At 48.3% G+C, this 20,669-nt stretch overlaps 1 protein-coding gene across 12 annotated transcripts in view; it reads left to right on the top strand.

Moving 5' to 3' along the window:
- LOC118510338 (NAD(+) hydrolase sarm1) overlaps nucleotides 1-20,100 on the top strand; it is a 35,971-nt gene extending 15,871 nt beyond the window's left edge. For 3 of the 12 annotated variants that reach the window (XM_036051998.1, XM_036051999.1, XM_036052001.1), the window contains 7 exons: nucleotides 4,656-4,802; nucleotides 8,821-9,170; nucleotides 9,246-9,657; nucleotides 14,115-14,206; nucleotides 14,288-16,265; nucleotides 16,334-16,500; nucleotides 17,788-20,100. In XM_036051998.1, coding sequence (XP_035907891.1) covers nucleotides 4,656-4,802; nucleotides 8,821-9,170; nucleotides 9,246-9,657; nucleotides 14,115-14,206; nucleotides 14,288-16,265; nucleotides 16,334-16,500; nucleotides 17,788-17,956 — 3,315 coding nt within the window. In that variant the 3' untranslated portion in view covers nucleotides 17,957-20,100. Of the gene's footprint in view, nucleotides 1-1,345; nucleotides 1,663-3,047; nucleotides 3,241-3,460; nucleotides 3,587-4,655; nucleotides 4,803-7,177; nucleotides 7,569-7,592; nucleotides 7,611-7,632; nucleotides 7,651-8,451; nucleotides 8,506-8,696; nucleotides 8,715-8,820; nucleotides 9,171-9,245; nucleotides 9,658-14,114; nucleotides 14,207-14,287; nucleotides 16,266-16,333; nucleotides 16,501-16,960; nucleotides 17,505-17,787 lie in introns of those variants that run through there. The other 9 variants (XM_036052000.1, XR_004905999.1, XM_036052004.1 and 6 more) reach the window with 9 other exon arrangements.
- The last annotated feature ends 569 nt before the right edge of the window (nucleotides 20,101-20,669 follow it).

The following is a 20,669-nucleotide window of genomic DNA, read 5'->3' as shown; positions in this document are numbered from 1 at the left end:
TCAAACCACCTCAAATAAGGAAGAATGTAGAAACTATTTACAAATTGATTCAAACGTTTCAGAACACACTCCAGAACAGTTGTTTGCGTACACAAACACGAGTCAGCTTCTCGTGGCGTGTTGCTACTTTACTTCCACCGTCGACAAAAACTCCTCTCGAAAGTATCTTGACTTCTTCATAAGTGGGTGTGCGAACAGGTTTCAGTTGATGCCCGCCTGGTTCCTGTGCGTTTGACGTGCGCTCTCTCACGCCAACGCCACATTTGGAACCGATCTTGGTAGCAGCCTCTTGGCCGTGTATCTCAGGTCGATCGGTCCGCTTGTTTGACTAGACACGTTGTAGAAAGAGGAAACGTGTTACAGCTTGTCTAGGCAAAGGCGACGATCAACTTGTGAAATTCTTAGCCAATATATAGGATATAGGATGCATATCTTGTGGCATCATCATTTTCACCACCAAAAATCGTAACACAGACGTAGGGATCTACCGTTAACGCAACAACGCCACGACGATGATGATTCTACCAAGGTCGAACGCTTCCACTGGTGTTAGCTTAACCCTTCCGCTATTATGCCATCGCAAGAGCTCTTCGGCTTCTGCCAGTCTATTTGCCCAACGACCCCGAATGACGACACAAGTTCGCGATCGCCAACAGCCCATAGCCTCACATTCCGCCGGTGCTCTCACGCGAACGCCACTTACCTTCATGCGTAATCCCGTGCAATAATGGACGCGAAACGTCAGCCACTTGACCAATGGCTGTCTCCTCGATCACGATGTGGGAGAAGCCGTAATCTCAACAGCATCCGTTTGAATTGCTCGTTGGCGCGCGGCAGGCATTGTTTGTCTACCACTTTACATTCGCACTGCGGTTTGCCGCTGTATTGGTGCGGTTTGTCGATCGCATTGTTATACGCTCGTTGGAAAGATCGACTTTCCAAGTTGAAGAATTGCATGTAATATGACCGACAAATTGTCCTCCCGAAAACATATGTAAAGTAGCTCTGCAGGATAATTATAACTCTTTATCAAAAAAACACGATCATAAATCGAGCAATCCTCTTCCTGCTGTATTCTACAGATGCAACAGCGTGTATGCACTCACACGCGCTTCGCAAACATTTCATCGTCGCGATTCTGTACGTTCGCCGCATCTCTCGGCTGTTGCTGGCCGGCTCTGTTGGCCTTTTCCATTTACTCCAACGCTCGGCCTGATACGATCGCTCTCGCTCGCACGCACGCACGCTAGTCCCCCTTCTCTTCGGCATGTGCTCGCGGTCAAGTTCGCGTCCGCGAGGCTTAAACTGCCGGCGGAGAGAACCAACACGCTCAGTTCCATTTCATCAACCCCCAAACAATAACCCTTCTTTCGACGCGTCGTAGTCGCAGCAGGCAGTTGGCGTGGCGTGGAGTCTCGATAGACAACAACACTTTCGCGTACCCAAGGCCAGGGCCAAAAACCGTCGCAGAAGAAAACGTGTGTGTGTGTGTGTGTGTGTGCGTTTGAAGAAATTCCCGTCCGAAGAAAACAATCGACTCCGATTCTCGAACACTCTCGATGCGGATGTAGATACAGTAGTGTGCCCGTTGTTGTTGTTGTGAGAGCGTTTTCTGTTGTGTTGTGACGTAGTCGCCGTTTGTGGGGCGCACCTTCGCCGGTGGTTAGTAGCAGTGTTCTGAGCAGTAGAGTGGAAGACTCTTCTTTTTGTCCTTCTTATTACCACATAATTGTTTGGCATTTGGCAGACTCGAACATAAAAAAATAAAGTCAGTCGCCGACGACTGCTTCCTCGCGTGTGTACGCATGAACGAATCTGTTGAACGAAGCGTGACAAGCATGCAAACGAGGAATGTGCGAATGTGCAAGAGCGAGAAGGCAAACGCTAAAATGCCACCCCTGTCCAACATATCTCACCCCCTTCGCCTTCACCGTACAATGTAGGAAATCCCATCGGTAGTCGCCATTGGCGTCGCCGTCGTCGTCTAGCATTTTTTTTTGTGCGTCAAATAACACATCTTCTTATTGTTGTTTTGAGTCGCTGCGTGTATGTGTGAGCGTGTGATTTTTTTTGTTGTGTCGCAAACCGGCAACACATCGAGAGAGCACATTTTAAAAAGAGCAGGAGAGTGAACGGAATGTCTCCCTCGCTCTCTCTCTCTTTTGGCGCGTACATCGTCAGATGCGATTATTGTTGTTGTGTTGTTGCTGTTTGCGAACCGGCAACAGGCAAACCTTTGGGGACTCCTTTTCTTCTGCCAATGTTTTCGGTATCACTTAGCACTAGATTCATCCCCTCTACTCAGAAAAGCCCATAAAAGTCAAGACAAGCTCCCGTGTGTGAGTGTGTGTCTGGAGGGAGTGAAGAACAGAATCGTTTGGTCTTATCACACAAAAACTGTAACCCTCGTTAAGTGAACGATATGGGAAAAAGCATACACACAGGTGCCACACAGGTTCAGGGATGCCCAAAATTGGCCCCATTGGCGATAATTAAATGGCGTGACTAAAAGACCAACAATTTCACCCCCCCTTTTTTTCGTTGGTGGAACTTTGCATCGATTTGTTGTGTGTACTTTTTCCTGTTTTGGCAATCACTGTACGTTGTCGAAGCTACGATTGAGGCTGGTCCGTCGATAAGATAAGCGAGAAATGGCCGTGGAACTGTTGGGTTGATTGAATGCTCGTCGAAAAAAAACATGCTCTTAAACGCTTCGTAATGGCGTGTAATTTGAAAGATGATGGTGTAGTTGATAACGAGCTGAGGCGAAGGAATTTCATTCCCCACCAGAATATCCAGGGCAATCATCATCTTATCTCCACTGCCGAATGAAATGGGGAAGCACGGATTCCCTATTTTTGTTTTGCTTCTTGTACTGCGCGCTGCCTTCATGGCCGCCTCCATCGAGCGATGGAGCCGCATGGTGACGCGTTCCTTTTGAAATAGGTCGCTAATTGAACGGACAATAAATGGGAACCCCCAAAAAAAGGACATCAATCGTGTACTGTACAGTGATTTTGTGGTTTGTTTCTAAAAAAAAAAAATAGCATCTTCATCGGTCAGGGCAATTTTTTGTTTTGCATGCAAATCTCGGTTTTTCGGAACTAAAAAGTGACTTATAACGTGTGTAAGCGTGTGAGTGTAAGCCCGTTTATGTGTGCGCATTATCAGCAGTGTAAAGGGACGTCAAGGATGAACAGAAACTCGTTGGAAAGTGCCCGAAAGAATTTTTTCAAATCGGTTCGTGTTACCTTACGTTACTTTGCTCCATTTGTTCTTTACACCCTGTCCCATCCTTTATTTCACACCAAATCAAAACCTACAATCAAAGTGTTTCTGTTTCTTCTATTCTGCTTAGAAGTGTGTGTGTGCGTGTTTATGTCACTTAATGTGTGTTGCGTACCGTCTGAATGTGCCTGAATTTATTATTTTTTCGTTTGTCTTTTTGTCTCCGGCGATCGAACAGAGTGTGTATGTCGGTTGGTGATCGCCATAAGCTGGAACTTTGCTCGACCGTCCACTAACAGCATTTATGTTTTAAAAGCTACTATATGTGTCTCTGCGGCAACATTCGCTTCTTCTCAATGTGAGTGTGTGCGAGTCTGCTGCTTACTGTGTACTGTTTGCCGTTCTGTACCATCTTCATCTCCAATTTCGCCCGCAACTTCATCGCTTCATTCATGTAACTAATGGAATGTGCCACAAAGAGGAGCATTGTACCGATGGTCATTTGCATTCGCGTGTGTGTTTACGTAGTACATTCTTGGTGAGGTGGTGCGATGTTCTGCAACCAACCAGCCCTCCTCCAGCACTGCCTGTTTGTGTTCTATTACTCATTGAGCAAATTCAACTAACCGCACTAACCGCTGTCACAAGTTGACATGTAAATAATTCCCATTTTGCCGTGTGCCTATCGGGCAGATAAGCACACACACATTGTTCAAGCGCATCGTTTTACGGCCCACAAGTACAAGGGAATGTATTACCATACAAACACACGATTACAGCACGATTACTACACCCTTGGATAGAAGGGATTGTTGCGTCTCGCAACTCATTTGTCTCATCAATTTAATGGGGCATGAACAAAACTGCTGCTGTTATGATAATGAATTGTGTGTGTGTGTCTGTGTGAAGGAAGAAAGTCACGACACGGGCGTTTGGGTTGTTAGCACCTTAGTTATCGCAAAGAAAGAGGCCATTTTATAATTATCACTTTGAACATCCAAAATGACGACAGGAATAGAGTAAAACGGGTTGTTTTTTTTGGTAATGATGATGCAATTTAATTGCGTATTGAGGGTCGCTCTTGAGAACTATTGTGTACTAAGAACCATTTTATTTTTTGTTGAAGCGCTAGTATTTGTTATTCAAAATTCAGTCCATCCCGTCACTGTAGATCTGTTGCATTTGCATTTTTAAATGTCTTGGGTCATGCGGGAATCAATCAACCAAAGCGTTTAAACCCTTCATAGTCAATTGGCCATCATTTCAAGCTGCTCTGTGTGATGTTTAATATTATTAAAAGCTTTCAAAATATTTATCTTCTCCTTTATTAACACTTATTCTATACTTTATTTTAAGTGAAAAAATAATGTAACCTATTTGCCATCCATTCCTGATCATGTATTGTACTCCTCACCGTTCCATTGCAGATGTCCGATATAGCCGACACTGGTTCACCCACGCTGCAGCCACTACACACACTGTTCACGACCACCGCAAATGGGCCACTGGCGTCCACCACATCCGGATCTCTGGCAAGCGCAACTTCCACCAGCTCGATGACCACATCACAGGAGGTAAGGTTGGCTGTGCCGGGGATTACTGTGCTTGAGTCATTATTCGCTTTCGACCGGTAGAACAAAAAAAAACCCTCGAACATGCACACACACACAAAAAGATGAAGTGATTTGCAACTCAAAACCCTGAGCTCCTGTTGTGTTCGATTCGAATTTGTGCGTCTCAGCGCGTGTATCTCTTTTGATTGACCTCTAAATCAAGCGCATCCTGTACGTGCCAAAAATCGCTGTTTCGCCGAACGTCGATGATTCAGCAGGCGCGTATCCACTGCCGTGAACTTGATGAAGGTCCATAAATTGTTCAATGTTGGCGCTTTTCTGTTGTCGCCCCGATTGTCGCTTGCGATCATCTTAATCATCAGCGTCTAGCGACGGTTAGCCATGGCGAATTGGCCATGCAGTTTATAAATAAGAAAGCGCGTGATGGAAAGGGGGACAGGCAATGCTGCTCGTACTTTTTGTACGGCCGATCTTGTAGATTCGTTAGAAGCAGCTCAGTGAGGTCTTCTTTTTGTGCGACACTTTCTACACAACCTCTAACAGCTGATTCATCGATACGTGCATCCCAGACATCAAGCGAAGGAGAGAGAGAAATGTTTTCATTTCGCAGAAATTCATCCGCGACGACACATTACGCGATCGCGCGCTTGTTGGTCGAGCTGGTTGGCGTTAATTTGCCACTGATAGGGATGGTTCAACGTTATGCAATGAACCATTGAGCACCAACTGGGCCGTTGTTGGTAGGACGGGGGGAACTCGGAGAACTGAGTCATGCACAAGCACATGGCTTGTTGAGTGGCACGTTCTATGGGAAGTTGAATGACCAGTTGATTGGTGTTAGAAGTGTTTTCCACGTTGTGAATAGGTGGTAGAATTAGAGAGACTGTCTGCTCCCATTCATGAAAATTTGCAATTATTAATCACCTTAGGCTGTTGCTTTTGTCATAACAAGATGGCTTTTTCCGTTGAACATAGCGTGTTTGTCAACAGGAACTCAAATCTGCGACATCTGCGTGTGATTCTGTCAACACTTTCATGGGGAAAGTGACTGACTAGTTGATGAAATCTGTGGCCCACAAAACACTAAACAATACTGCATTGTGAAGCAAAACTGGCGTGTGTTGATAGATGTCCGAGTCTTAACTTTAGAGTGACAATTAAGCTGAACGATCGTTGACAGCCATTTAATAAGCAATTAATCGTTTGATGGTTTATTAAGCTTAAGAATTAATTCTACTGACGATCATGACATATTAATTCTGATTCCCCAACCATTTGGCGTTATACTGTTCAGACATTTTTAGCGTTGGGTCTTGTTTCGAATTCGACAGAATCATTTATCTCCAAGAATAGCTGACACTTTCAAACCAATTTCTGAGGAAAATCTTCCAACGCAATCCACGCTCCACGCTCAATTCTAGGGAAAAATCATCCTCACCAACAAGGTCCAAGCGCCACAATTAACCAGTAAAACCCGAACATGACATGCCAGGAACGTACGCTAACTGCTCCTGACACCTTGTCATAGCGCTGCGACCATCGGCAATCGTGGTAAAGGAAGAAGGTACCATGTCCATTTGTCAACATTAACGAACCCGATGGTTAGCATAAAGCGGCATCGCAAAGGGGGGTTAGTACCAAGAAAGCACGCCAAGGATTGCAGACATTTGGAATAAGGGGGAAGGAAGTGGGATTCGCCCGAACTGTCGCGTGCAGGTCGCGATCTATTTTCGCCGGAACAGCTGCTGCGCAAAGAGCGTCGTCGTATGTTTCGCGTATACGTCGTCGAGCGTATGTTTCGCGACACGGTTGTTTGCGTCAAGCGGCCCAACAAACCGAGCAACGGATAGGGCCTAAAGTACCTTCCGCGTCATTTCTTCGCTCTTTGGCAAACATTTTTCATCCTGCTCACCGGCTCATCGTACGAGCAGGATTGAGATCTCTGGCTGTGTGTCTGCAACTCTCCCAGAATGTCCCCAATACGCTTACCAACAAGCAAGAAAACATTGAGCTGTCTTTGAATGGGTTGTTGAAAAAGTTGCATCAGTTACTTCGTATTGACCAATATATGGCGAACAGTCAACGATCCATCAGTACTATAAAAGTATGTGAAATTTGGTTAAAGTTGAATTCTAACCAACTTTAAAACCCAAACCCTACGATCATTCCCTTCAACCAAGAAAATGTTCTAAAGCGAATGTTTTCACCGTCACTGTAGCCGCCGCGTGTCGTTGACAGTTTAGTCGCGCGGAATCGGTCGTGTTGTGCAAATAAACCGTAGGAAGAAAGAAGACAGAAAAAAAGCAAACCCCGATCCAAACCCACGACAGAGTTTTCCTCTAGCCGGCTGACATGGTTCGTGACACACTGGGCCACCGTTCTCATCAGTACTGCTAGAACGAACGAACGATCAGCACGACATTCGCGCGGACGCGATCGAACGCTTGCACCCGAAACCGAAACGAAACGGGATTCGAACTTTCTTAAGCCAACATCCAACATCCTCTAGTGGTGCGATTACGGATATTAAAGCGAATTGGTGAAGGAAGAACGCAATCCTCGAACGAAAAGTGACGATTTTTGATAACGCACAATCGATACGCGATCGAAAAACAGAAAACGAAACGAAACGAATATCTTGCCGGAACTCAGAAGGCCCTGTTCCTGTTCTCGTGCTTGTGCGCTCTGTGTGTGTGAACTTGTACTATTTGCAGAGCGTTACAGTGTAAATAGTGTCTCGCAGCTTCCGAGTGTGCTTCCGTTGAGGTGAGCAGTATAAAACCCGGCAACCAACCGCCCTTGTTACAGGTGTGACAACGTCATCGGAAAAATCAACAGTAGCAGTATGGTTGGTTTGTGCGCCGTGTCCGTAACTGTCCGCGAAAAGTTAAAAATAATTTCCGACCGTCGTCTCACCATTAGTTCATGCTGAAGAAGCACGGGGAAGAAGTGGTCAAGAAGATCGTTAATAATATTTCTAAGTATTACCACCCTTAACGAGCGCAGGCAAGTGCAATGCCGCCCGATCATTACTACGCTACGGGAAAGATATTTTGGAACAATGCCCAAGTGTTGGAACCATTTCCGAGAAATTCGCCAAGGTTGTACACGTTGGGCAGCTGATGTAAGCGATGCTACCGATGGTTAGCGGTAAATAAGATGTGAAATCGTGGTCATGGTTGATTGGCTGCGAGCATCAAACCGTATTTTGAAGCCACAAGTGCACTATTGCTAGCGATCATGAGTCCTGGGGGTGAAGACTTGGACGTTTTGTACGTGGCTTTCGGTTACTATTGTCACGCTTGCTGCTAGAACTCTCGAGAACGAAACGTGCTAACGATCACAAGCTCTCCGAATCGCTTAGATATGGGTTAGATACGTGCTGTTTGGTTCATCGAGGAGTCGGATCGTAAACCAGAGCAATGTTTACACTAACTGTCTCGAGTCGAGTTTGTTTGTGCCGGTAATGTGAGACACACCTGTTTGATCGTGTGGTAGATGAGATTTTGATAACACAATACTTGATTTTCTGTTACCATTATTTAACGATACCTTCGCCGTTCGCTCGCGGTCCAGAAATACTTTGAATCGTTTTATTGCTGATAAGATCCATCACCTACAGTCACAGACCCACTCAGCCCACTCAGAGCGAGACAGTTGGGGTATGAACAGCGATGTAAATAAAAGTACGACTTCCGGTGAGGTTAGTCATCGGGCGCATTGTTAAAATTAGCACCGGCGGCACACGGCCACTCGTGTGACAGCGAAGTTGACATACCGCCGTCTGCTATCGGTGTGCCATTCCAGAAGGTGTGCTCATTCATGCATTCATTCATCATACAGCGATACTATCAATTAGCGGTGATAATAGCCAACCGTTGGTTCCCATGATTTTCACACGGGACTTGAGCGGTTGGTGTTGAAGGCTTGATTAGTGACATTTGCATAGGGCGTGTTCACTTGACGAAAGGATTTAATTTGTATTTTTTTGTTTTATTTTCATTTTCCCCACAAACAGTTACTAAACAGCAGCAGGAGCAGCAGCAAAAGCTCCAAACTGTCGTCGTCGACGTCTTCCTCCAGCACGACCACGAAGCATGTGGAGAAGAGTTCCTCCTCCACGCAACGCATGTCATCCCTAACGTCCTCCTCCAGCAGCAGCACCACATCCGCCGCCGCGGTCAAGCAAGGCCTCGGTGAGATGCAAAATTCGATGGCCGAGATGAAAAACATGATGGGCCACAGCAGCAGTACCTCGCAGAATCTATCGACCACCACCTCATCCTCGTCCATGAAATCATCGTCCGCTCTCGCGAACCATCTGCAGCAACGCAAGATGTCGGCCAACATCAACGACATAAAGAAGAGGTAATATACCTTTGTTTTTTGGATCTATTTGCTTCCGAGAGTCTAATGTCCTGTTCCTGTTAATTACTCTTGCAGACTTCGCTCGTCGATGGACAGTCTCGATGATCCGCAGGCGGATCCGCTCGTAACGTTCCCCGACTCGGAAAACGATGACGATCTCACGAGCATGGCATCGGCGCTGAAACCACTCGGTGCGAACGGTGGCAGTGGCCTGCTCGTCCCGAACGGTCACCATCAGGCACTGGTGAACGGTTGTGCCGGTACGGTCGATACGGTCAAGTTCGAGCAGAAGAAAATGACCTCCGAGTCGAAGACGAAGGTGATGACGGACGGGTTTAGCAGCGAGCAGGCCACTATCAATTCGGCCGAGTCGAAGAAGATGCAGGCCGGCGAGCTACAGTACCAGGAGCAGGCGGCACTGGCCGCGATGAGTAGCCGGATGGAGGTGAACGGTGTGACGGCCGAAGAGAAGGGTGCCATACTGAAGGTAGGTGAAAGGTGGTGTGGTGCTATCAAACCGACAGGAGGAACAGGCAGGGGAACCTTGCGAGTGCTCTGATTTATGATGCAAAAATAGTCAGTCGCTTGAGATAACCGGCCGGCGATGAGTCAGCCCCAGTCTGTCCCAGTCTATATGCATACGATACGGGAGATGATGTTTGTTATTGCGCTTTTCGACATCTCGTGCTCGGGCAGCTCGGGTGATTCACTTGCTAGCGAAGATTCGTCTAATGAAGCGACACAGTAGGATTAAAAACGAAAGCGGGCACGTTTGGGTGGAGGTTAGTGTTTTTAGTACAATTTTAGTACAAGTCGGCGCGTAAAGGCCACCATCGATTGAGGGGTTTCGGGTGTGCAGTGATTAGTGTTGGCTAGGTCATTTCGTCGGTACTGCACTGTGGACTTGGTGTGTCCAACATGCAACCTGCCAATGTCAAAAAGGCAGTAAATCCAGGACATGCGCATTCCTGGCATGAGTCAGTGGAAAGGCTCGTCGGTTCTCCCTAACTTCGGTTGGTGCGTCCACACGATTAGTTCTCGTGTGTTCTTTGGAGAAAGATGTAGTCCTACTGCAGTAATCCTTCACAGAGGAAAGAGCACGAGTTCGAAGACCTTATACTTGTGTTCATGTGTGTGTGTGTGTGTGGGTGAATCCTCTTTCGCCATGGCATATGGTACCAGAGTGATGTCATAGACGCAAGACAGTACAGGAATGTGAGAAGCCATGTTGGTGGGTCTCGTGTTGCTCGTGCTTATCGTCCAATCTGTTAGCATGTGATTAGGATGTTTGTGACGCGTTACGTAATTCGCACTGGTTTGCTAAAACCCACAGCATTGCACCGGTGCACCATCGATGCATCGCGTACACCGAACACCTTCGGGCGAGTGTTAATCAATCGGTTGCTGTGTCAGGGACAGGATCATACCACGGCAACGGGTGGAAAATCGAACCACCCTGATACGGTACGTAGCACAACAAACACACAAACGTTCTGTACTAGTTGCACCGAAAAATATTGGTCTGCGTGTATTGATTTTTCTTGCCTCCACGAGGTCGGGAAGGATCCGTGCTGGAATGTTGTAGTGAGCCGTTTGTTTGGGAATAGTTGTTGATGAGAAAGTGTGCGTGGTTTTGCTGAAGTTAATTTCCCTTTTGGCGAACGTCGTGCCACGTATGACCTTCAGACGGACACGTCGCACTGTGCGCGCTTACTGTTTGTAATAGCGTTCGAGCGAGTTTAGTACACACGAAAAGGGATTTGCTTATGTTCTCCCTGTGGGGCTAACACGCTCGTCATATTTTACGGTGATTAAGCAATTAGTGGTGGACCACCAGGTGAGAGCCTTTGTGAGGTATGAGTGTGAAGTTTGGAAGGGTTCAAATCGAAAGACAGACGTGGTGTACTCGAAAGGACACAAAAGGTCGCAGTAGTGCACATGTCCTCAAAGTCGTAGAATTTGACTCCCAACCGTCATAATCGAGTTGTCTGAGTCGCAAAAAGAAAACGATGTGGTTCAGCCCCAGACAAAAAAAAACTCTTCCTTATCTTTCAAGTACTCTTGAACGAAATTCGAATCGAAATCATCTCCACAATGATGCATGTTGAGGCCACCGTTTGATCGTACCGGCGATCGTGACGTAGCGATGGGCCAAATAAAAACAATTTATGTTCCGATCGATTCAAAACGCACAACCGAGCGTTTCGACGATGGTGGTAGGCCATATTTTGCCAGCTCTCGGTTCTCTCCCTGCTCTCCCTGCAGAACAAACGTTGAAGCATTGCCTGATTTATGTCACAGACGTCAATCGGTGGAAAACTCTCCCAGCTTTGGAGGGACGTCTACGGACGGTGGTGGTGGAGGAGGAGTGCCAATAAACTTTTCCTTTTCCCATTCCCACCGGGTTGTACCGAGGAGGCGCGAAATGAGTTTTCGCGGAAAATCCACCATCACCACACCAAGTGCGGCCCGGCGTGTACGTATGCGTGCACTGTTAGTTCTCTCGCAGGCCCTCTGTCTGTCTTGGTCTGTCGGTGAGCGCGCACGGCGGCGGTAAAGTTTTTCCCTACAACAACCAGCCCGTTTGTGTGGGTTTTTCGGCTGTGAACGGCCGTTTTGTTCGCCTAATACAACGCGATCGTCCGACACGGGCGTCAGTCGACGAGCGGACAAACGAGCGAACGATCGAGCGCAGCGTGTGACGACGGTCGAGTAAAACGAACGAAAGTAAAAGAAAAAAGTAGTAAAACGAACGAACGAAACCGCAATTTGAATTTGGTGGCGTGAATTTCTAGTGCGTTCTGAAGCTGTTCTGAGTGAAACCGAACGGCAGCGACTGGTGAGGTGTACGTGGCGGCCATAAAAGCCAGAGTGACATCAGTGACGCGTGTCCTTTCACGCTACAACAGTGCGTGTCACTGTCGAATTGATATTTTTCATGAATGAACGGTCCTCAATCGAACGATCGTAACGTAAGCGGTGTGTGCAGCCCTCAAACCCTTCAAGGGTCACACGTTGTGTAACAGACTCTCGATCGTCGATCCGTACGAAGCGATCGCGATTAAGTAACCGATCAAGCAAAAGGGGCTGGTTCGGCAATGTGCAGCCAAGCACCGTGGCCCGTCCGGAAGGGCATCTTCCGCTCGACGGGTCAGTCAGACTTTGTGCCCACCCGTACCCCGAGTCCGGTCGTGGAGTTTCCACTGTCGCCACCACCTCCAGCCCATCCCGGTTCCTCACCATCACCGCTCGGATCGTGCTCAAGCAAATCGACCAGTCCGGTTCATTCGCATCGCAATGGCATCACGCTGAATGTGGCCAGTCCGCTGAACAGTCCGCGTGTCACAGTCGTCGATAGTCCGCTCGGAAGTCCGGCCAGCGTCCGAACGACGTTCGAGATACCGATCGAAAGCGTTACCCAGGTGAGAACCGTGGCTCGGGCGGTGGAAAAGCCGGGCAGGTGACGGGCAGCTATCCCGTACGTCCTTGACCGTCGGTAAACAATGGGTCCAAAATAGATCGGCCGCTCGATGATGGGCCCAGGGGATGATGGTCGTCGTCCACAAATAGAATATTTTATACCATTATTAACGGTCGCATAGCGAGTAAAATGTTGCTCCACCAGAGGGTGACTGAGGTACTGCTACTAGAATGTGCGTGCGTGTTTTAGTTTAGTTCGTTTACTCTACCACCAACACTAGCATCTGGTGTAATGCGCGCGCGTTTGTACTAAAAATAGTGCCACAGAGGGGGAAAAAAAAATACACACCGCACAAGTGACGTACAGAAAAATCGTACAAGCCTCCCGAAAAGTGCAAACAATGTACGCCCCAAATCGCAACGCGCATTCCGGCCACGAGTCCGCTTGTCTTGGATGTCGACTTTTCTTTTACGAGCTCCAAAACTGCTCTACAGTTTCAGAGGGTCGGCTCGATATGACGTTAGTGGGTTGATCGATATGAGCAATTTACCCGGTGACGGCTGGTTGAAGCAACACGGGACCGCGGGTCGTTCTTCGAGCGGGATTGTTTATACACACCGCACAAGGTGTCTGGCTTTTGCTGGTGGCGGTTCTCGTCCACATTTCTCTGACCCTCTGAATGGCCTCAAATGGCAACCCTGGATGATGGGATCATGATCGGATCGGCGCATCTGTAATAAATAGAGCGAACGCTTATTTAGCTTTGATAATCCATTGGTGGGTCTGGAATCTGTTCAAGGTACGAAAATGGCTGCGAATTAATAATTCACCCACGAGGCACCTGTTCGAGAGCGGTGGTTCTAGACTGTGCGAGAGCAAATAACATCATTATTTTACTTTATTCACCATAAACTCTGGAGGGGGACGGTAATTTATCCTGTTAAACTATTGGTAGTGGATTGGCTTATCGCGCTTCTCCGGCAGAGGGCGTCTCAAAGTCGTGTGCGCATCGCTTTTGGATTAGGCGCGACTTGAAGCACCCGGCACATTACAGCCGGTAGTCGTAGTTTAACACATGTAACAACAATCAGCGCTAGAGTGTGATACGTTATCACTCGGCGCAGTTGGGGCAGTTTGTTTGAAGTACTTTGAGCCTCTCGTCCACAGCGGTAATGTAACGTGAGTAGCTAGTTTTATCCAGTTCCAACTTCCTGTTTAGACCTGTTTTTGGAGGCGCTTTGGCCCTAATGATGATTCTACATTAAATGCCACCCTGAATCGAACCCGTTGTTCGGTGTGTGGAAGTTGGTAGAACGTGCCACACTCTGTCCATTCGCGTCGATCAGTCGAGTGAAGTGGTTAAGAACGCGACGCGACTTACACGTTGCAAAACTGTCTGTTTAGATTACGATAAAGCACTCGTTATTGGCTGCACTGTGAGATTCAATGCGTCGTAGATAAGCTTATCTGATTGTACCGTTTCATCACACCTCTCATCCTCTTCTCGTCCCTCTCAAACACAGGAAGCCCGATCGGTGAAAATGGGTGATTTCCAGCAGGCGGAAGCGAACAACATTGCTGCCCACAGTCGCAAAGTACAGAGCGACCACTTCAGGTGTGTACAAAGCGAGGGTTCTTCCTCCTTCGATTCCTCAACCTCTGGACACTAAATTTTCGATTCTTCTTGTGCTTTTAGTGCGGAAAACAAGGCAATCTCGCAGGCCCAACAGAAGCAAACGGTGTCGTCGAGCGGCATCTTTAACCAGGAAAAGCACGTCTCCTCCACCACGCAGTCCACCTTCACGATGTCCAACACGAGCACGATCAGCTCATCCTCCCAGATGAGCACGCTGTCATCGTCGTCCGCAATGAACGGACTGCTCGGTGATGAGTTTCCCTCGTTCGAAGACTTTGAACGGTTGGGCAATACGCCGGAAGAGATCGACAATACGATCATGAAGTACTCGAAGCATTTGGCGAACTACGTGCAGAATCTGCAGCAGACGGAGCAGCTCAAGAAGGCGCCAAGGTTGCTAAATCACATGAACGAAATCATACGACGAGCGTGGGCGGTACCGACGCACGGACACGAGCTCGGGGCCAGCCTGTGTGACACGCTGCGCAACACCGGTGGACTGGACATATTGATGCGCAACTGTGTGGACAACGATACGGAGGTACAGTTCTCGTCCGCCCGGTTGCTGGAGCAATGTCTGACGACCGAGAATCGAACGCACGTGGTTAAGAATGGGCTGGACAAGGTGGTAAATGTGGCGTGCGTTTGTACGCGCAATAATGCGACGGATCATTCGCGCGTTGGCACCGGAATATTGGAGCATCTGTTCAAGCACAGCGAAGACACCTGCTCGAACGTGATCCGACTCGGTGGGCTGGATGCGGTTCTGTTCGAGTGCCGTAAGAACGACGTAGAGACGCTACGGCACTGTGCGGGAGCGTTGGCCAATCTGTCGCTGTACGGTGGGTCCGAAAACCAGGAGGCTATGATCAACCGGAAGGTTCCGTCCTGGTTGTTCCCGCTAGCCTTCCACAACGACGAGAACATTAAGTACTACGCGTGTCTAGCGATCGTGGTGCTGGTAGCAAACAAAGAAATCGAAGCCGAAGTGATAAAGTCCGGTACGCTGAATCTGGTCGAACCGTTCGTAACGACGCACAATCCGTCGGAGTTTGCGAAATCGAACCTAGCGCACGCCCACGGTCAAAGCAAACACTGGCTGCAGCGGTTAGTGCCGGTGCTGAGTTCCAAGCGCGAAGAGGCACGCAACCTGGCCGCGTTCCACTTCTGTATGGAGGCGGGAATCAAGAAGGAGCAGGGCAATACGAACATTTTCAAAGAGATTGGAGCGATAGAACCGTTGATCAGGGTGGCAAGCTCACCGAACGCGATCGCATCAAAGTTTGCCGCACAGGCGTTAAGGTTGATCGGGGAGGAGGTACCGCACAAGCTGTCGCAACAGGTGCCGCTCTGGTCGACGGAGGATGTACGAGAATGGGTGAAGCAGATCGGGTTTGGGGAGTACGAGCAGAGCTTTTACGATTCGAAGGTGGACGGCGATCTGTTGCTGCAGATGCAGGACTGCAATCTGTGCAACGATATCGGGATGAAGAACGGCATCCTGAGGATACGGTTTTTGCGAGAGCTGCAGAACCTGAAGAAGATGGCCGACTATAGTTCGCGCGATCCGGATGGTCTGCATGCGTTCCTGAGCCGCATCGGGCCGGAGTACACGATCTACACGTACACGATGTTGAATGCGGGAGTGGACATTGAATCGCTGCGGACGCTGGACGAGGATCAGCTGACGGCAACGTGTGGCATCACGAACGCGATCCACCGGTCCCGCATTCTGCAGGTGATCAAGATGAACGAATCGATACCTTCGTTCCGGTCGGAGCAAAGCACGGAGAAGAGTTTGGACGTGTTTGTGAGCTATCGGCGAAGCAATGGGTCGCAGCTGGCCAGTTTGCTGAAGGTGCATCTGGAGCTGCGTGGCTTCTCGGTGTTTATCGACGTGGAGCGATTGGAGGCTGGCAAGTTTGACAACAATCTGCTGCAGAGCATTCGGCATGCGCGACACTTCCTGCTGGTGCTGACACCGGACGCATTGAACCGGTGTGTGGATGACGTCGAGTGTAAGGATTGGGTTCATCGGGTAAGTGTCGGGTGACTAGGAATTCGAGCCGTGCGGATCGACTAACGAAGAGATCTTTGTCTTTTTAGGAAATCGTCGCAGCTCTCAACTCCGAATGTAACATTATTCCGATCATCGACAACTTCCAGTGGCCGGAGCCGGAAAAGCTGCCCGAAGACATGCGCGGTGTGTGCCACTTCAATGGAATACGCTGGATCCACGACTATCAGGATGCTTGTGTGGACAAAGTGGAAAGGTGAGCGAGCTGGCTGTTGCTTGTACAACTAGCAGCATGCCGTAACACTAGGCCGTAAAAACACATTTCTGTTACTAAGTTTGATCGATTTCGGTTCTGTTTTAACCTCTTGAGTCTCGTTCGAATTTCGTTTACTGTATCTGTTAACATCACGATCGCGACACTGCACGATACAGCGCGCTCACGTCACGCTCACTGCAAATGCACCCTTTCGATTGCAGACAGCACAGGCTGATAACATTTTTAACAGGAGTTTGAGAAGAAAAATCTCGTGATCTTTCAACTCCTTTGTGTCGATGTTTTTTTTTTTCCTGCATGGTTTAAATTAGTTGGCTTTTATTTCATTTGCCTGCATTTCAAAGTATCGTTACTGGAACACCCGTGAACGTGTGATGTGTGAATGGTACATAAAAACCAAACTTCCCTTTTCTCTTTTCCGGCGCCATCTCTCCCTTCTCAGGTACATTAGAAATACCACTAACCATAACAATCGCTCAAACTCTGCGCATAGACATAGCTAAGCTGAAACTAAAACCCCAGCTACTAGTGCAGTGCGCCAGCTAGCTAGAGGAATCGCGCAGACAGGCTGGCAGAGTCGAATCCAGCTGAGCTTTGTACAAAACAAAAAAAAAACGGATGCGACAAGGCCAGCAGCCTCACAAATGCCGGCGATAGAGGACCAACCTTGCATCGAGCTCAGTGTTCGCAATCAGCAAAACAAACCAAAACACTGCGCTTTTTTAGCATACATGGCAGGGCAGCTTCTAGAACCAGCCAGTTGGAAACCTTCTGCTCTGTGTTGGCTTGCGGTGTTGTGATTTTGTGTTCTGGCGAACGTGTGCTAACGAACCTTCTACGTGTGTGATGTGCGTGACCGAGGGGTTTTGGGCGGTTTGAATGTGCATGGGGAAGGGCAAAAGGAAGAAAAAGAGGCGAATGGGCAGGTTGGGGGTGAATGGAATGCAAGCTGGCTAGAGGACACCCTGTAAGCATCAGTCGCGCAGGTGAGCCCAATGGCATCAACTCCTTTATTAACAACACGTTGTTTTGCATGAAGTTTTGGTTTTGTTTGAACTCCCAAATGCCTACTCTCCCTTCTCCCGCAATAGCAAAGGTCTAGGGACACTTGGTTCTGTAGGCCACTTACAAGTAGTTTAACACTCTTTAAACCTTGTAATTTCCTCCCTATTTTTTGGTTTTCCTCACTAATCCTTCCTACTATTTACATTTATATTCTTCTTCTCAATTCATACTAACCTTTTCTTCTCTTGCCGTGCCTGATTTTAGGTTCATGCGAGCGGAAACAAATGGTCGTGGAGGCATCATGGATCATGGCAGTAGACTGCACAGTCGCCAACCGGGCGATGCGACGCCCTCGTCCGCCATCTACCAGCGCATGCACAGCAACGATTCGGGCAAGAGCAGCGATAAAGAGAACAGCCGGAACCTCGAATGACTAGATGCCCCTTCGGTTGCCAATCAGCCCCCGGTGTCGGCGGTAGGGTCGACCGGATCGTTGAACGGTTCGCCGAGTGCCATCCCAACGGCAAGCCCCCATCCACCGCGCTACTACTCCTCGCTGGCCCAACTGTACCGGAAGTCATCCAGTCCGGCCAGGCAAGGCCCTACGGGTGGCAGTGGTGGACGTGGTGCTGTGGCTCGGTACGCCAAAACGAACCGTGGAGTTCCGGGAGGCATGAACTCGCTACCACGGCTGCTGAACCCCCGTGCTACCTCTGAGCTGCGGCGCAGTTCGGCGGCTGGGCTGAACGTGGTTTCTCAGCGGCCTCCCTTACCGCCCAAGATTGAGCTGCGTAGCCACAGCTACGACGGATTGCTGGACGATTCGGCCAGCATGCAGCGGCGCAAGGCGGTGGGGGTAGAATCCGCCGGGACTAAGGCAACCCAGGCAGCTGAAGGGAATGATCGAGTAGATGGGCGGGATACGATCTCTCCCACCCATCAGGAAGAGTCAGTGCAGGAAGCTCAGATTTCACGCAAGGTAGCAACCGGTACGGAAGCTTCGATCAAGAGCAAAAACAGACGATCTCGTAGCATGGACGATCTGTTCGATGATGGTGACGATGGAGCGGGTGGCGAGTGTAACTTTCTGGACAATACGCAAAGCATGGAAACGCTGCTAGAACCGGGATCGCCCATCTCCACCGGGGGCGAGTGTCCTCCCGAGACGCCACCGGTTCACCGTTCCATGGGTGGCAACATCTGTCTAAATCGACGCTTCGTCCGGGAAGATACAACCGATCCGCACCGGGACACGATCGACGATTCACCAGGATCTCACACCACATCCCATGAACAGTTGTGCGAAAAGGAAACGATCACGGTCGATAGTACACCGAGGTTTCACGAGGACGACTGTAGCGGTGAGGTGCCAGCGGTGGACCAACCGAAGCGAGATGATGAGGGTGAAGATGATATCGAATCGACGCACTCGTCTGTCACCTCTTCGCTGGGTTCGAGCGCGTCCGGTGAGCGGGCAGGAGCCAAGAAAGCGCCCAAACCACTGATCAATCGGTACGTGAAGAAGGTGAAATCGTTTATGAAGATGTAGCGCCACCCCGCGGTCTCTGCATCTCGCTCTCGAATAAGCAGCTAGTATTAGTGCGAGACAATGCGAAATCGAATCAAGCCTTTTGTGATCTATTACAGGACGAAACAGAGAGAAAGAGAGAAAGTATATTTAACGCAACCTTCTCCACTGCGATCCACTATTTTTCGGTTGCTTTTTTCTTTAAATTCGCTTAATGTTGTTGTGTTGCTTGAAGCAGACGGACGCACACAGACACACAGGCCGACTAGTTGTAGATTTATTTAATGTTTCTTAACGCACTATTTTACGCCGACAATCAGCACACTGGCAGGAAGTGGCCTGAGATAGAATTTTAAAACCGTTCCATTAAGCTTAGTTTCGTAAGGCAGTCGGACGACAAGCATACACAGCAACAGAAGGAAAACACACACACAACAAAGTACGTTTAGCGTTTAACTACCATTTCGATGTATTTGTGTCATCTTAATTTAAACGTATCGCTATACTATACTACTATCACCACCACCACTACTACTACTACTACGATTACTACTACTTACACCATTGTGATTAGTTTCGCGCATCCCAGGGAATGTTCCGGACGTGCGCGGAATGTTGGAAACGTTGTAAAATATATTATTTAGACCTATCGGGAAGGGCCTCCCGATCCCGATCACGACACCATCAAAGTATCTGTAATTGGTAGGAATGAATGGCTGTAGTTTTGCCGCTCAAGTACCGCTTAAAGCCGTGCTATGTTTGCCTTATTACGTGATGTTAATAATCGTTACGATGTAAATATGCGAACAATGCGCATTTTTATTTAAAACTTCATGCAGAAAAAAAAAACCCTTCTTTCAAATACCTTGTCCATCCGTATGGTGTGCTGGGCCAGGTATGCCAGGCAACAAAAAAAGTGCTTTAAAACTGTGTTAAACCGTTTCGCTGTGTGAGAACGTGAGAATGGGGAGAAAAAAGCGTAAATTGTATGTGTTAGTTTTTTTTTTGTAAGTAAGGTATCAATAAAGCAAAACTACACTCACAGCTAAGAAGGAGCTATAGGCGGATAATTTAGGATTGGAAAGCTTGAGAAATTCTTATAAGATTTTTTGCCACAGAAGGATGGTATTTTCTCACTAGTTTGACTTCGTTCCAAGACTTGTATGATTGCTCTAAGTTCTTAGCTCTTTTGATCTAGGGCCTCCTAAATGAAGAAGCTGGAAGGAATTAATATTGAACAACATAGGCTCATTTTCGGAGAAGGATCTTCTGAGGCGTTCCTCACTATGGGGCTTCCGAGGAACTGGGCCAGATTTGTTGTGCCAACAGTAACATGTACCTTGTTGTCCTTGTTTTGATCGGCACTACAGGTTGATATTTAAGTAACTTATTAGTACTTGACATAAGGCTACTCTGTCTAGGACCGCGTCAAAGAGCTATCATTCTATTCGAATCATAAGCGCCTAAGTCCTCCAAGAGGCCTCGCCCATTCTGCCCTTACCAAAGAGCAACTTTATCGGACGCACAAAGAAGATCATTAATAGAAGAAGTCAGTGAAATCTTGGAGCAGCATTTCTTGGTCCCAAGGATTTCACGTCGGAATTATCCGGAAGGCATC

This window comes from Anopheles stephensi, chromosome 3 (genome assembly GCF_013141755.1).
Source record: "Anopheles stephensi strain Indian chromosome 3, UCI_ANSTEP_V1.0, whole genome shotgun sequence".
In the NCBI taxonomy this organism is placed as follows: domain Eukaryota; kingdom Metazoa; phylum Arthropoda; class Insecta; order Diptera; family Culicidae; genus Anopheles; species Anopheles stephensi.
Note: the sequence above shows the minus strand (reverse complement) of the source record. Positions and strands in the feature narration are given on the sequence as shown.